At 35.8% G+C, this 13,778-nt stretch overlaps 2 protein-coding genes across 2 annotated transcripts in view; both read left to right on the top strand.

The window, feature by feature from the left end:
• The first annotated feature begins 5,786 nt into the window (after window positions 1-5,786).
• Window positions 5,787-10,887, top strand: LOC144554495 (putative disease resistance RPP13-like protein 1). The gene is made up of 3 exons (XM_078302810.1): window positions 5,787-6,141; window positions 7,801-10,748; window positions 10,879-10,887. The coding sequence occupies exons 1-3, from the start codon at window positions 5,787-5,789 to the stop codon at window positions 10,885-10,887; spliced, it is 3,312 nt and encodes a 1,103-aa protein (XP_078158936.1).
• LOC144554208 (uncharacterized) overlaps window positions 10,718-13,778 on the top strand; it is a 106,857-nt gene continuing 103,796 nt past the window's right edge. Inside the window, exon 1 of the mRNA XM_078302524.1 lies at window positions 10,718-11,861. Within this exon, the coding sequence (XP_078158650.1) occupies window positions 10,893-11,861 (969 nt within the window). The 5' untranslated portion in view covers window positions 10,718-10,892. The remainder of the gene's footprint in view (window positions 11,862-13,778) is intronic.

The following is a 13,778-nucleotide window of genomic DNA, read 5'->3' as shown; positions in this document are numbered from 1 at the left end:
TGTCGACCAACATTCAGATGTACTATGGCTCGACCTTTTGTGTATATCGCACCATAAATTTGAATAACTCGAACCTGGTGCTTTCTCCTTTTGCGCCGACTGCTTTTCTGCATCTTGTCGCGGACCGCCGCATTGTTGATTATTTTGTTGACTCGTGGGGTTATATCGAGGTCTGAAGCTCAGCTTGGAGTGGAATGCGTCTTCCACCAAGTTTCCTTCTCGTTGGAGCTTTCTTTCTTCATGTGACTCCAAGGAGCTCATTAGTTGTTGAATCGAAAGCGTCGATATATCTTTTGATTCTTCAATTGCTGTAACGATGTAGTCATACTTGTCAGTGAGGCTAATTAAAATTTTCTCGACTACCTTCTGATCGGAGATGTCTTCTCCATACGTCCGCATCTGGTTCACAACTTCGACGACTCGCGAGAAGTATTCCTTAATCTTCTCCGACTCCTTCATTTGAAGGTTTTGAAATTGTCTTCTTAGCGTCTGTAGCTTCACTGTTTTCACCTTCTCGGAGCCTTCAAACTCCTCCTTCAAAGTCTCCCATGCTTTCTTGGATGTAGTTGCTCCACTAATTCGTGGAAATAGGCTTTCGACAATACCTTGTTGAATTAGAAACAAGGCCTTGGCATCCTTCATTTGTTGTTGTTGTTGCACCGGCGTCAATGCTCCTGTTGGCGCCGTAAAACCTTGTTCGACAGCATCCCACAATCCCTGCGAGAGTAGCAGCGTCCGCATCTTGATCTTCCACATGGCATAATTTTCTCCCGTAAATATGGGAACCATCGACTGCGCCATAGTTACGTCAATACCTGAAGACATCGTCTTGAGATGCTTCTTATGTTACACGAACGCCCTTGTCTACTTCGCTAACTCGAACCTGAAGCTCTGATACCAAATGTTGGAAATTATAATCTGATTGTGGAAGGTATTGGAAGAGAGGAGTTTATAATATAATTTCTATTATTACTCAAGTGTACAAAGCCTTTGATATATTTCTTACTAGCACTCACGCCTCACTCTATTGATTCTCTGTTTCTATCTATTTTTTCATTCACTCATATATACTACGCTATAGGCCCTAACATATATTTATACTATCCTAAAGTCGGTGGTACATCTTTCTAGATACTTCATACTTATTCTACCGACATATATTTCCAGAGAGTACATGATACTCGTATGATAAATTACAAGAGTATTGAATTTTCTAGAATAATCCACTTGAATCATAGCCGGCTATATATATCTTTAATACTCTAGAATTAATTAATGGGCTTTGGGCCTTCTGGATCTCTCCAAATATTAATTGGGCTTTGGGCTTCGGTGTTGTTATCTTCAACATTAAGGTCTTACTCAATGCAGCATTTGTACCAGATTTGTTCACTAAAATTGTACTATCTGATATTTGTTGTTGACACCTAAAATGCTCAATAGAGCTCAGAAATGACTAAATCCAGAAATTAAACAACATTATCGCCAGAATTTTAAAAATGGGTCTCAGCATTAAATTAATGATTTTTACATGGTTGTGTTTGTATGTACTATGAAGAAGACATGAAAGTGAAGTTAGTGGAAAGGATGGTATCAGGATAGAGCCAAAGCTACATAACATAGCATTTGAAAGAAGTATCAGAAGAAGAATGATTTAATTAATTTTGTTTTGTGTTGTGGATGTGGAGAATAGAGGGGGTGCTTTCTTTGTTAAACACCTCTCTCAAACCCTGCCAGATATTATGGCCTCAATTAGAGATGTTGGTCGGTTTCCAAAATTTCAAGAATTTTCTTAAATTTCTCTCTAGGTGTGAACTGCTGTGGCAAAATGGTACTGTTAAATGCCTAGTAAACTGATCAAGTGACTAAGAGTGAAAATAAGAATAGAATGATGTGTTTCATTCGAGATAACATTCTCTGCAACAGCATGTGTTTAATTGATGTTAAAGTATACATAATTATAGATTCTTAAACCGTTTGTTTCAATGAAAAAAAAAATTGTATCATGAATCTTATATTTTGTTTTGTTGGCTCTGTTTCTTGATAAAATTCCGGATCTGTGATGAAAGCAGGGCCTATGTTGGAATTCTGTCATTTGGCGGGCTTATTTGCAATTTTCCATGAAGTATAATTTGCTTTGAATAAGTATTAACTTGGCTATATTAATATTATTGGCACTGGTGATGCAGCATACCATTTGTTAATTGTTCAGTTTTTATTTCGCTTTGTTGGGCTGTGTCAGAAATTGTCCAGTCTGTCAAACTAATCATTTGATCACGGTCTCGCAGTCATTATCGATTTCAAACTATTTTATTTCTGTCTATTTTTTCATTTTGTCGTATTTGGCATGATTGACCAATATATATTTATATAACAAATAGATGCAATGTGATTTAACTTCAGTTATAATGTTTACCATGTCCAATTGTAGTTGGTCTTATGTCGTAGTCCAGAAAATAATTTTTTATCTACTACCACTCTCCTAATTTAACATTAATGATAGTTGTGGGATAATAAATACAAAGATTGATTGTGGCAAGACCTCTCGATGTGTGCAACTATTAGTATAGATCACTTCACACGTTAGCAACAGTCATATTTCTATATATATATATAGCTAACATAAAATCGGTAATCAAATCTTGTACATATATTTTTTATCTTTATATTTGTAACAAACCCCTTAATTTAAAGGGAGGTGATAATTGCATCTCAGACTCTATCTCCGGTCATATTTCTCAACTAACGACTTAGAGTTGCCGCTAGTTGGCATGTGCAAGTCTTTATACTTGTGTTTAAGTCTTAATTTATACCTAATATATCAAGTCTTTATACATACTAGACATATCAACTTTTTATGAAGACTAGACAACTGGCACTAGTTAGGCTTTAATTTGGATTGGAATATTTCATAAATGGTATGTACAAAAATTATGACTAGTTAGTATAAAATTTTAAAAAATTATTGATTTTAATTTTTTTTTGGTTATTTGCATGTGGAAATTATTGCTACTATCATTATTCATATCAAATAATTTGACAATTGTGTTGAATAAGTGCTGCCAGGGGTTATATATTGGTAACATTTTTCATCTAGAGTACATGACATTCTTGCTTTGATCCAGGGTCAAGAACTTTGCAAATGATCTCAGATAGTTTACGCCCACCTTTTTCTGTAGTAATTAATCATTGTATTGCCTAAACAGGTACATGGCGGACTTGCCTAAACAAGTACAATGTTATATGTAATGATCTGAGATTGCAATTTCATTAAATGGAGCTCGTATTTACTGATTAAGACCTCACTCAATCCAGCATTTGTACCAGATTTATTCACTAAAATTGTACATCTAATATTTGATGTTGAAACCACGATCAAATTCTCAATAGAGCTCAGCAATGACTCAATCGAGAAATTAAACAACGTTATCGTCAGTATTTAAAAAATGGGTGTCAGCACTCAGCATGCAATTAATGATTTTTACATGGTTGTGTTCGTATGTACTAGGTGAAGAAGACATGAAAGTAAAGTTAGTAGACAGGAGAGAGCCAAAGATACATAACATAGCCATTGAAAAGAAGTATAAAAAAAAGAATGAATAAATGATTTTTTTTTTTTTTTTTTTTTTTTTTGCGGGTTGGATGTGGAGAATAGAAGGGGTGCTTTCTTTGTTAAACACCTCTCTCAAACCATGCTAGATGTTATGACCTCAATTAGATATATTGGTTAGTTTGCAAAATTTCTCTCTAGTTTTAAATTGTTGTGGCAAAATGGCTGGCTGAAAGTGAAAATAATAATAGAATTATGTGTTTCAATCAAGATAGCATTTTCTGCAACCCCGTGTTTAATTGATGGTAAAGTATATAATTATAGAATCTTAACCCATTTGTTTCAATGATTTTTTTTTTTAATGAATCTTATAAGTTGCTTGTTGGCTCTGTTTCTTGATAAAATTCTGGCTCTGTGATGGAAGCAGGGCTTTATGTTGGAATTCTGTCATTTGGTGGGCTTATTTGTAATTACCCATGACGTATAATTTGCTTTGAATTAGTACTAACTTGGCTGTATTAATGTTATTGGCATTGTGGTGTAGTACCATTGGCTAATTGTTCTGTTTTTAGTTTGGTCATGGGACCGAATCAGAAATTGTCCACTTTGTCAAGCTAATCATTCGACAGTTACACTGCGAGGAGGGTCCCACTATAATGAATAGGCGATGGACGATGTGGCTCGTGAGGTGTCGTTGTGAGATTAAATTGAGCGATAATATTTAGGAAATTAGATGGAAATTATTCTAGGAACTAGGAACCAGTTATAAATAAAGTAAATCAATTTTGTGAATTTTAACTCTCGTTCTCGCGTTATAGAATTAGCGCTCTTCACCAAACTCTTGCAACATTCATTCAATTCTCTTGTTCAATTCTCAATTTACCGGTTTACTCTGCCATATTAGTCTAAGCAGAACAGCAAATCAGAAGAGGTAACTCAAATTTTGAGTTCCAATTCAGATCCTCTGATTAAAATTCGGGTCAATCCAGTTCAAGGTTGAATGCACTTCATGCCAAAACAGATCTGATGGTCCAGATCTAAACTCAAAATTTGAGCTACTTTAGGTGATATTAATTCCATGGACATGTACCGGTAAATTTGTATTTTTATTCCAATGAGTGATACCTGCCTTGCGCAAAAAAATGTCTTAGCAGCCCAAAAAACAATTGACTGCTCCAACAATGTAATCCTCAATTTTGTTTACAATTATTTTTTATGAACTTGTGGTTCTCTCCCAGTGGTAAAAACGAAGCCCAGATCCAAAATTGATCAATTTTGGGCCTAAGGGTCAATCTGCAATTATATTATTAATGGGCCAACACAATCAACCAACCAAAACAAAGATAGGGAAATAATGGTCTTGCCTGAGACCACTAGAGAACAATTTACCATTTAATGCTTCCCGTTAAAAGCATGAAATGGTCATAATAATATTGATATATTTATTCTTATTTAAATATTTTTAACAATTATAATATTATTAACAATTATAATATATTTATTCTTATTTCATCTGCACGCTACTTTAAAGATTTTTTTTTAATGTTATAAATATCAAAAAGGGAGATAAATTGTTTAAAATATTGACCAGTCAAAATAATATTATTAGCAATGAGAGTATATCAGCTTTTTTTAAAATTAGATATTTGGTTATGGAAATTAGTTGTTGGTGTATATAGTTAATCTTCCTAATATTTGTAGATATCATTTTGTGAGAAAGCATTTTATATAAATGTAATATTACATTATATGTGACGGAATATATATATATGCAACCGGTGGAAGTGGATTGAGTAGTCTGACCTAATTTTGGGATTATGATAGATTCAACATCTGTCCAATTCGCTTTACAATCCGTGCGTAGTTGATATGCACAAATATTGAAACAAATATGTACGAATATTTAAGAAGAAAGCATGGATCATAAAGTAAATCGAACAGACTCGATAGGAATCATCAAATCCAAGTTAGGTCGGATGGACCGGGACCATCAAATCCAAGTTTGATTGTTTTTGTAGCATTGTTTAATGCCATATTGCGATGCACAATTGTCGTATTCTATCAAGTTGCCATATGGGAGTGTGCCCACAGTAAATAAACCCACTGGTTGCTTACCAACTCCATTGACTCCGCTGGAGAAAATAAGTTCTAAATCAATTTGCCCAAGTCTAGTCTAGCAACCAGAGAGACAGAGAGAGAGAGAGAGAGAGAGAGTTTCAATTCAGCTCAATTGAACTTCATGGCGTCCGGACTGTTTTCTTCCATCCAATCACTCTCCACCAAGCTCCTGGACGCCATTCGAGGCACCACTTCCACTTTGCACGAGCACAATCCACCATCCCCTGTTTCCGATCAACACAACAGTGTTAGAGAGGATTTGGAGAAGCTTAGTCGGATGCTTGCAAGGATTCAGGCCGTTCATCGGGACGCTGAAGAGAGAGAGATTCATGACAGATCTGTTCACCTTTGGCTGGCGGAGCTGAGAGGTGTGGCCTACCAAGCAGAGGATGTGCTTGATGACTTCTACTATGAGGTGCTCAGAACCATCATCGACAGCGGAGATGCATCCATTGAGGCCTACCATAGGGACGGTGGTATATTACTTTCCAATTCCAATTCTGACTTTACATGAAATTCAATTCAAACTTGACTCCAAGTAGAAACTAGCTGAACTAAAACCTGATAACCTAATTATTAAATCTCAAAATGAAAATTTTCTGATCCTAGAATGGTACGCTGTGTGCCCCATTTCTAATTGAATATTTTGTTACTTTAATGAAATGTCCGGTGACTATTTCATTATTGTACGGAAACCTGGCAAAATTTAGCGCACTTATTTTGTTTTACTGGCTCTCATGTGTGTAAGCTGACTCACGTGAGTTGAGTTGTTTTCCATTTATCTTTACTGGCATAATGCCTAAGTGGTAACTGGATAAGATACAGCTCAAATTGTCACACTTTTTGAATCCCCATTGCCGAAAAAAGGTTATATATATGGAATTTAACCATATACACTCCATCCAAACCAACACGAAGAAAAAAAATAGAGAGCGTAAAAAAATCTTTGAGGTAACCCTTGTGTTAACATATAATTCTCATGGAATTTTTACGAGATATTTTTCCATACCTCATCATTGTTCACATTTTATATCTTCGTTTTTGAAGTCCAAACTGTCAATCAAAACCTCCCAACATGATATCGATACCAAAATATGTTTGGAGATCAAATTTATAATTTTTGAACAGAATTTACTATATTTTTAGATAGGTAGAAAATCACGGTTTATGAACAGTCCAAAAACAGTGATTTTTACCTATCTTAAAAAGTAGTAAACAATTTCCGAAAATTATAAAATTTCTTCACCAATCATATTTTAGTATGAATTTGGAATCCTCGTCATATAGATATATAAATATATACAAATATATGAGTAGAACTAGGGTGCTCTTAAGCTCACCAAAGTTTTGGTGAGCTTAACTCTAAAACTCATAAAATCGATTTTTAATGACGAATCCTAACCGTTGAAACCCGCCTACCTTACGTGTGATGCATCTACATGTGAAATTTTTAAACATTCGAATTAATTTAGTATAAAGTCAAGTGGTCAAAAAACGTTCAAAAAATGAATGCACTAAAATTAATTTATTAACCTTCTAATTTTGACCACTTGATTTTATACTAAATTAATTCAAATGTTTAAAAATTTCACATGTAGATACATCACACGTAAGATAGGCGAGTTTTAACGGTTCAGATTCGTCATTTGAAATCGATTTTATGAGTTTTAGAGTTAAGCTCACCAAAGTTTTGGTGAGCTTAAGAGCACCTTAGTTCTACTCCAAATATATATATATATATATATATATACACACACATACACACAAATATATATATATATATATATACACACACATACACACACACAAATATATATATATATATATATATATATGAGGGATCCACTTACACCCTTTTTTGGTGACACCGAATTATAAATTACATTTTCTAAGTTTTCAGAGTCCAAACAGTCGATCCAAACCGTTCAACATAATGGATATACTAAAATGTAAAATTTGATCTGCAAGCACATTTTAATATATCCGTTATGTTAAACTGTTTGGATCGACTGTTGGACTTTGACAATGCAGGGTGTAATCTAGTGTCACCAAAAAAGAGTGTAAGTGGATCCCTCCTCATATATAATGAAGTTAAACATGGGGAATAAGAGAAAGTTTAATATACAATTCTACAGGGACTAAGAGAAAATTTGCCGAGATGTACACATCATCCTCCATTGCTTCTTATTCATTTAGTATTACTAAGGTTGTGATTCCAGATGGCATGGCAGAGAAGATCAAGGGTATAACACAAAGGTTTCAAGAGATTTCAAATGCTCGTAGGGATCTTCATTTGAGGGAGGAGGATGGGACCCGGCTGGTTATCGGTGCACAAATCCAGCCACCAACTAGCTCTCATGTGGATGAGAGAGCTATTTTTGGTAGAGAGAAGGAGAAGGAGAATATCTTTAGCCTCCTCAACCCTTTAAATAATCCAAAATTTATGGTTCTTCCAATTATTGGGATGGGTGGGTTGGGCAAGACCACGCTTGTTCAACTTGTTTACAATGACTCCAAGTTCTTGCAGTTGTTTGACATTAGAGCTTGGGTGTCAGTCTCTGAGGATTTTGACCTAGTACGCCTGACTAGAGCAATAATTGAATCAATCAACAGAACTACTTGTGAGATTTCTGAGCTAAACACACTGCAAGATATTCTCAAGGAAATGATAAACCATGCTAGTTTGTTTCTCGTGCTAGACGATGTGTGGAATGAAAATACAGAACTGTGGGAACACTTTCAGGTTCCTTTTAAAGGTGGTAAAACTGTAAAAATATTGACAACAACCCGGAATACCTCTGTTGCTGAAATCATGCAGACAACATCTCCTATTCAGTTGGATTACTTACCTAATGAAATATGTTGGTCTCTGTTCAAGCATTTTGCTTTTAACAATGGAGAGGCAAGTGAAAATGGAAAATTGCTTGAGATTGGTTATGATATTGTCCAGAAGTGCAGAGGCTCCCCTCTGGTTACCAAGGTGCTAGGAGGCATTCTCCGGTATGATATGGATGAAGAGAAATGGAGAGAAGTTTTGGAAAGTGATATATCCGAAATAGATGAGAGTGGCAAAATATTTACCCCATTGCAGTTAAGTTACCAAAAATTGCCGCTACATCTCAAACCATGCTTTGTTTATTTAGCCATGTTTCCAAAAGGTAAACGGATTGATAAAGACCATGTCGTTAGGCTCTGGATGGCACAAGGTTACATTAATAGAAATTCATCAAGAACTAAGAAAACATTAGAAGAAATAGGAAGCGAGTACTTGAATGAATTGCAAGGCAGATCACTCATTGATTTTGGGTATTACAATAAATGCTACGTTCATGATTTAATACATGATCTAGCAAGATCCATTTCTCAAAAAATAAACCAGCCTGTTTTAGAGAATGACAATCTATCTAATAGTTCATACAAAATAAACCACCTATACTTAACCAAGAAACATGAATTGTCAGATTTTTTAGCATCCTGCAACAATAAGGTTATTCGAACATATGTAAGGGAATGCCCAAGAAACTACAAAGATGATTCTTTCATTTTCTCTAAAATTACTTATGTGCGAGCTCTTGAGTTGAGGAATTGTATACTGCCAGACACACTCAGCACGTTGAAGCACTTGCGTTACCTTTTTATTAAAGATGATAAGATAGAAAGCCTTCCTGAATCTTTATGTCTTCTTTACCACCTTCAAACTTTGGATATTAATTGCCATAATATTCTAGAGTTACCTGAAAACATCATATACCTTATTAACCTTCGGTTTCTTCGGTTGTGTAGCGGAAAAATCAAGCAGTTACCTGAATCCATATCCCTACTTCAACATCTGGATACATTATCCTTAGAACTCTGTAGGAAACTTAAAAAGTTGCCTAGGAGCATAGTGCAGTTAACAAACCTGCATGTTCTAAAACTATCCGAGTATTTTATCTGCAACCTTTCATCTGGAATTGGAAAATTGACAAATCTTATAACTTTAAGTGGGCACTTTAAAGTCATGGGAAGTGACATGACCCAGGGGCTGGGAGAATTAAGGGATATGAATAGGCTTAGTGGGCTGATGTCCATCGCAGGGCTAAATAATGTTGGTAATATCGAGTACTCTACGAAGGCCAATCTTGTATCAAAACCAAATCTACGTGAGTTAATTCTAAATTTTGAGGAAGATAATGGTGCTGCGAAAAGCTTTTTGCAAAATCAATACCAAGATCAACTTTTCTATATAGTTGTCAGTTCAAGTACCAATGCAAAGAATGAGAATGATGAAAAGATAGAGGAAAGGGTACTTGAGAGCCTCCAACCTCATGGTAACCTAACAGAGCTTGTAATATTAAATTATGGTGGAAGTGGAGTTCCTCCTTGGTTGCTTGATCCATCACCAATGTCCAAGCTGACAACTTTAACTCTGCAATTCCGAAGGGAGTTTCTTTTCTTGCCGCCATTCTTGGGTCAACTGCTACATCTGAAATATTTCAAAATATACTGGAGTGGTGGCTCAGAGATTCTATTTGCAAATTATTCACCCAAGCAGCCTGCTGGAGTTAGTTTTTCATCACATGAACCCGGCCTTAAGAAACTCATCATAAAGAAATGCCCTGAATTATGGAAAATAACTATTCCAGAAAAGGTTGAGGTGTTAGAGGTAAATGGATGTGGTTGTCAAGAAATCAAGTTCTCTTCACACTCTAAACTTAAAAGTCTTTCAATCTCTAATTGTAGAGAGTTGATCACTATTTATTACAAAAGTGGCCGGGACTTACCTTTTCTTGAGAGTATTTCACTTTCTGGATGCCCCAATTTGATGATGCTCTTGGCCATCCCCCAAGAACTTAAGCAGCTGTATATAGAAGATTGTGGCTTTCAAGAAATCAACTTCTCATCACTATCTAAACTTCAAAAGATTGCAATCTTTGATTGTAGAAAGCTTGTCTCAATTTATTACAAAATTGGGTACTTACCTTTTCTTAAGAGTATTTCACTTTCTGGATGCCCCAATTTGTCGATGCTCTCAGATGTCCCCCAAGAAATGAAGCGGCTGTATATAGCTGATTGTGGATTTCAAGAAATCAACTTTTCATCAGTATCTAAACTTCAAAAGATTTCAATCTTTAGTTGTAGAGAGCTTGTCTCAATTTATTACAAAATTGTGGACTTGCGTTTTCTTGAGAGTATTTCACTTTCTGGATGCCCCAAATTATTGATATTCTCAGCCATTCTAGAAGAAATGAAGCAGATGGATAAAAGAAATAGTTCTTTTCAATCTGAGATTCAAAATATTTCAATCTCTGACTATAGAGAGTTTATCCCACCTTGTACGGGGAAAGTGTCGCTATCTAATTGCCCCAAATTAAGGATTTTTTCAGCCATCCCAGATGTAGGACTAGATACGTTGAAGATAATCCACTGCGGTATTCGTGAAATAAGTTTACCTTCAAGATGTGAGCTGCTAGAAATCCATAACTGTCCAGAGCTAATTAGAGTTCATTGGAGGGATGGGGACTCAATTTCTCTTCCGCTAGTAAAATTTGTTGATTGCCCGCAGTTGAAACTCCTAAAAATTCCAAAAGAAGTTGAAGTACTGCAAATAAAATCTTGCGGTACTCATGAAATATTTTTTTCCTCACAATCTAAGATTCGGAGTGTTGATATTTATGGTTGTCCAGTGCTGTTCTCCGTTCATTGGATAGATGGGGCCATACCATTTCTCAAGGAACTCTTTTTGGAGGGTTGTCCAGCATTACGGACCATATCAGTAGTTCCAAATAAAATACACCAACTGGGAATAACTGAATGTGGTTTGGATGAAATCCAGTTCCCAAACCATAGCAAAATTACTTCAGTTCACAGATCTTGCTGTCCAGAGCTCATATCACTTCAATTTCTGCAAGGAGATCTCCCGTTACTTGAGAAATTTGTAATTAAATCTTGTCCCCAATTTCACGAGGTTTTAACTATTCCATATCAACTGAAAGAATTAAAGATAGTTGACTGCTGTTTTTCTGAAATCCACCTTTTGCCACAATCCAAACTCCAGCGATTAATCATCAGTGAGTGTGCAAATCTTACTGCAATTAAAGGGCTGCATGTGCAGTTCCCTACGGGTGATGTGTCACACTCCATGATGGAGATGGTTGATATTCGTAATTGCCCCAGAATGGAATTTGGTACCCAGGGAAACAACTACTTCTATCAGGTAAAGGATCTCTATCTTAACAGTACCCCCCACCCCCCCCCCCCCCCCCAAAAAAAAAAAAGAAAAGAAAAACACACACACACACAGAGTGGCCATTTGATTAATATCCCATTGCAATTCTTTTTGCAACAGACAGTTAAGAGGTCTAATTTGGCATAGTTAGGACATAGGATATCAATGATCTCTACTCACAAGCAACACATGGAAGGGTGGCGAGCAACACGAGCTAGTCTATAAGCTATTGGTTTCTTCCATCATTCTTAAGGTAGCACAAAATTCAATTTATGTATTCAATTACAAGAAAATTACCTGGCACATAAGACTACAATGCAGTGAAAGAAAAGAAAAATAAAGTCGCTAAAAGTAGGAACAATCAAATAAACCTCTAAGACCATGAAATATACAAAAAGAGTGTTACTTTTAACTATTTTTCTTTGCGTTTTTTCTCTTTTGTGTGTGTGTGTGTGTGTGTGTGTGGGGGGGGGGGGGGGGGGGGGGTGTTTTACTGCTCATGACCTAGGTCTGATTGGGGCAGTCTATATTGGTTTAGTAGAAATACCCTCAATTCTTAAAATTAGAATGTGTGATACTTAACAAAGATCATATGTTTTTATTATTTACATTTAAATGTGGTGATATGTTAAATTTGTACATATACTGAATAATGTAGTGTGAATATGACCAATATGATATCTGACACGTTAGATGATTAATAAGGTGGAACTTTTACTTTTATTATAGGAGCTTAATCTTGCTGAATTGTTTCAGCTAGCCAGTTTTTTAGTTACGGGTTTTTAATTAATGGGTTTTCGAAATGATAAATCTGTTTTTCCAATAAATCTTTTACCAACATCATATTTTGTTGCTACAAAGCATTTTGAATTTCTGGTATTTGCTGATATAATCTCCATGAACTGAATTGCTAAATTTTCAAAACTTAGAAGGCCTATCTTTATAAATTGAAAAATTGTGGAAAATACTTCTTGTCAGAGGGGCTTAAGCACAAGTTTGTATAATTGGCTGTGTTGGAAGGATTTCATTGCTGATGAAACTGAAAACTTTGGACATATGAGTATATGACACTGTAGGAACACAAGCATCTTTCCTGCTGTTGAAAGCCTCCAATTCGGGCCGGGGATTTCACAAACATCTTTCCTGCTGTTAAACCGAACAAGCTAAAATTCTTGTTCTGATCAGTCTTGCTCTCAAATACATTTAATGTACCCACCGCCGCAGAATCCAGCCTCATGTACCAATCCAAACTGTACTTCTCGAGTGAATAATTCCCATAATTGCTATCATATGCCAGTGAATCGACACGGAAAATCAGAGACCCGAGTGAACCGAATCCTTACAACCAACTGGCATGAAATTTCATATGACGAGAATAGAGAGGAACGTAGCACGCCGATGCCAGGTGCTCCTGCAGATGGCAGTCCTTACCCGGATCAAGGCTGGTTGTACTCCATATGTGGATAGAATGCGTACAACGAAGAGGGAGCACCAGAGATAGGACCAACATATCCCGCACATGTCACACAAATAACATACAACAATATTTTGATTCATTCAAATAAGTAGTTGTTGAATATCACGGCTAATATTATTTGTATGTAGGTCATTACTCCTATGTGTTTCAGCACTACCAGGTTATATTCATATATATATTTACATCCTCCTTTTTGAGTTAATTAGATAAAACTAAAAGGAGACATTATTGCACACTTGAGTGATGCTTATTCCTAAATCCCTACCGAATTAAATTATGGATTCATTCAACTGATATTCACTTTTTCTAAGGGCAATCGAGTTGGATAAGTACTGCCAGAGGGTATATAAGGGTAACATTTTTAAAAAGATCAGTACATGACATTTATTCTTTTATGCAGGGTCCAGCATTCTTTTAAAGCAATTGAT

The sequence above is a fragment of the Carex rostrata genome, chromosome 5 (genome assembly GCF_964058835.1).
Source record: "Carex rostrata chromosome 5, lpCarRost1.2, whole genome shotgun sequence".
Classification (NCBI taxonomy): domain Eukaryota; kingdom Viridiplantae; phylum Streptophyta; class Magnoliopsida; order Poales; family Cyperaceae; genus Carex; species Carex rostrata.
This window is presented reverse-complemented; position numbering and strand designations above follow the sequence as displayed.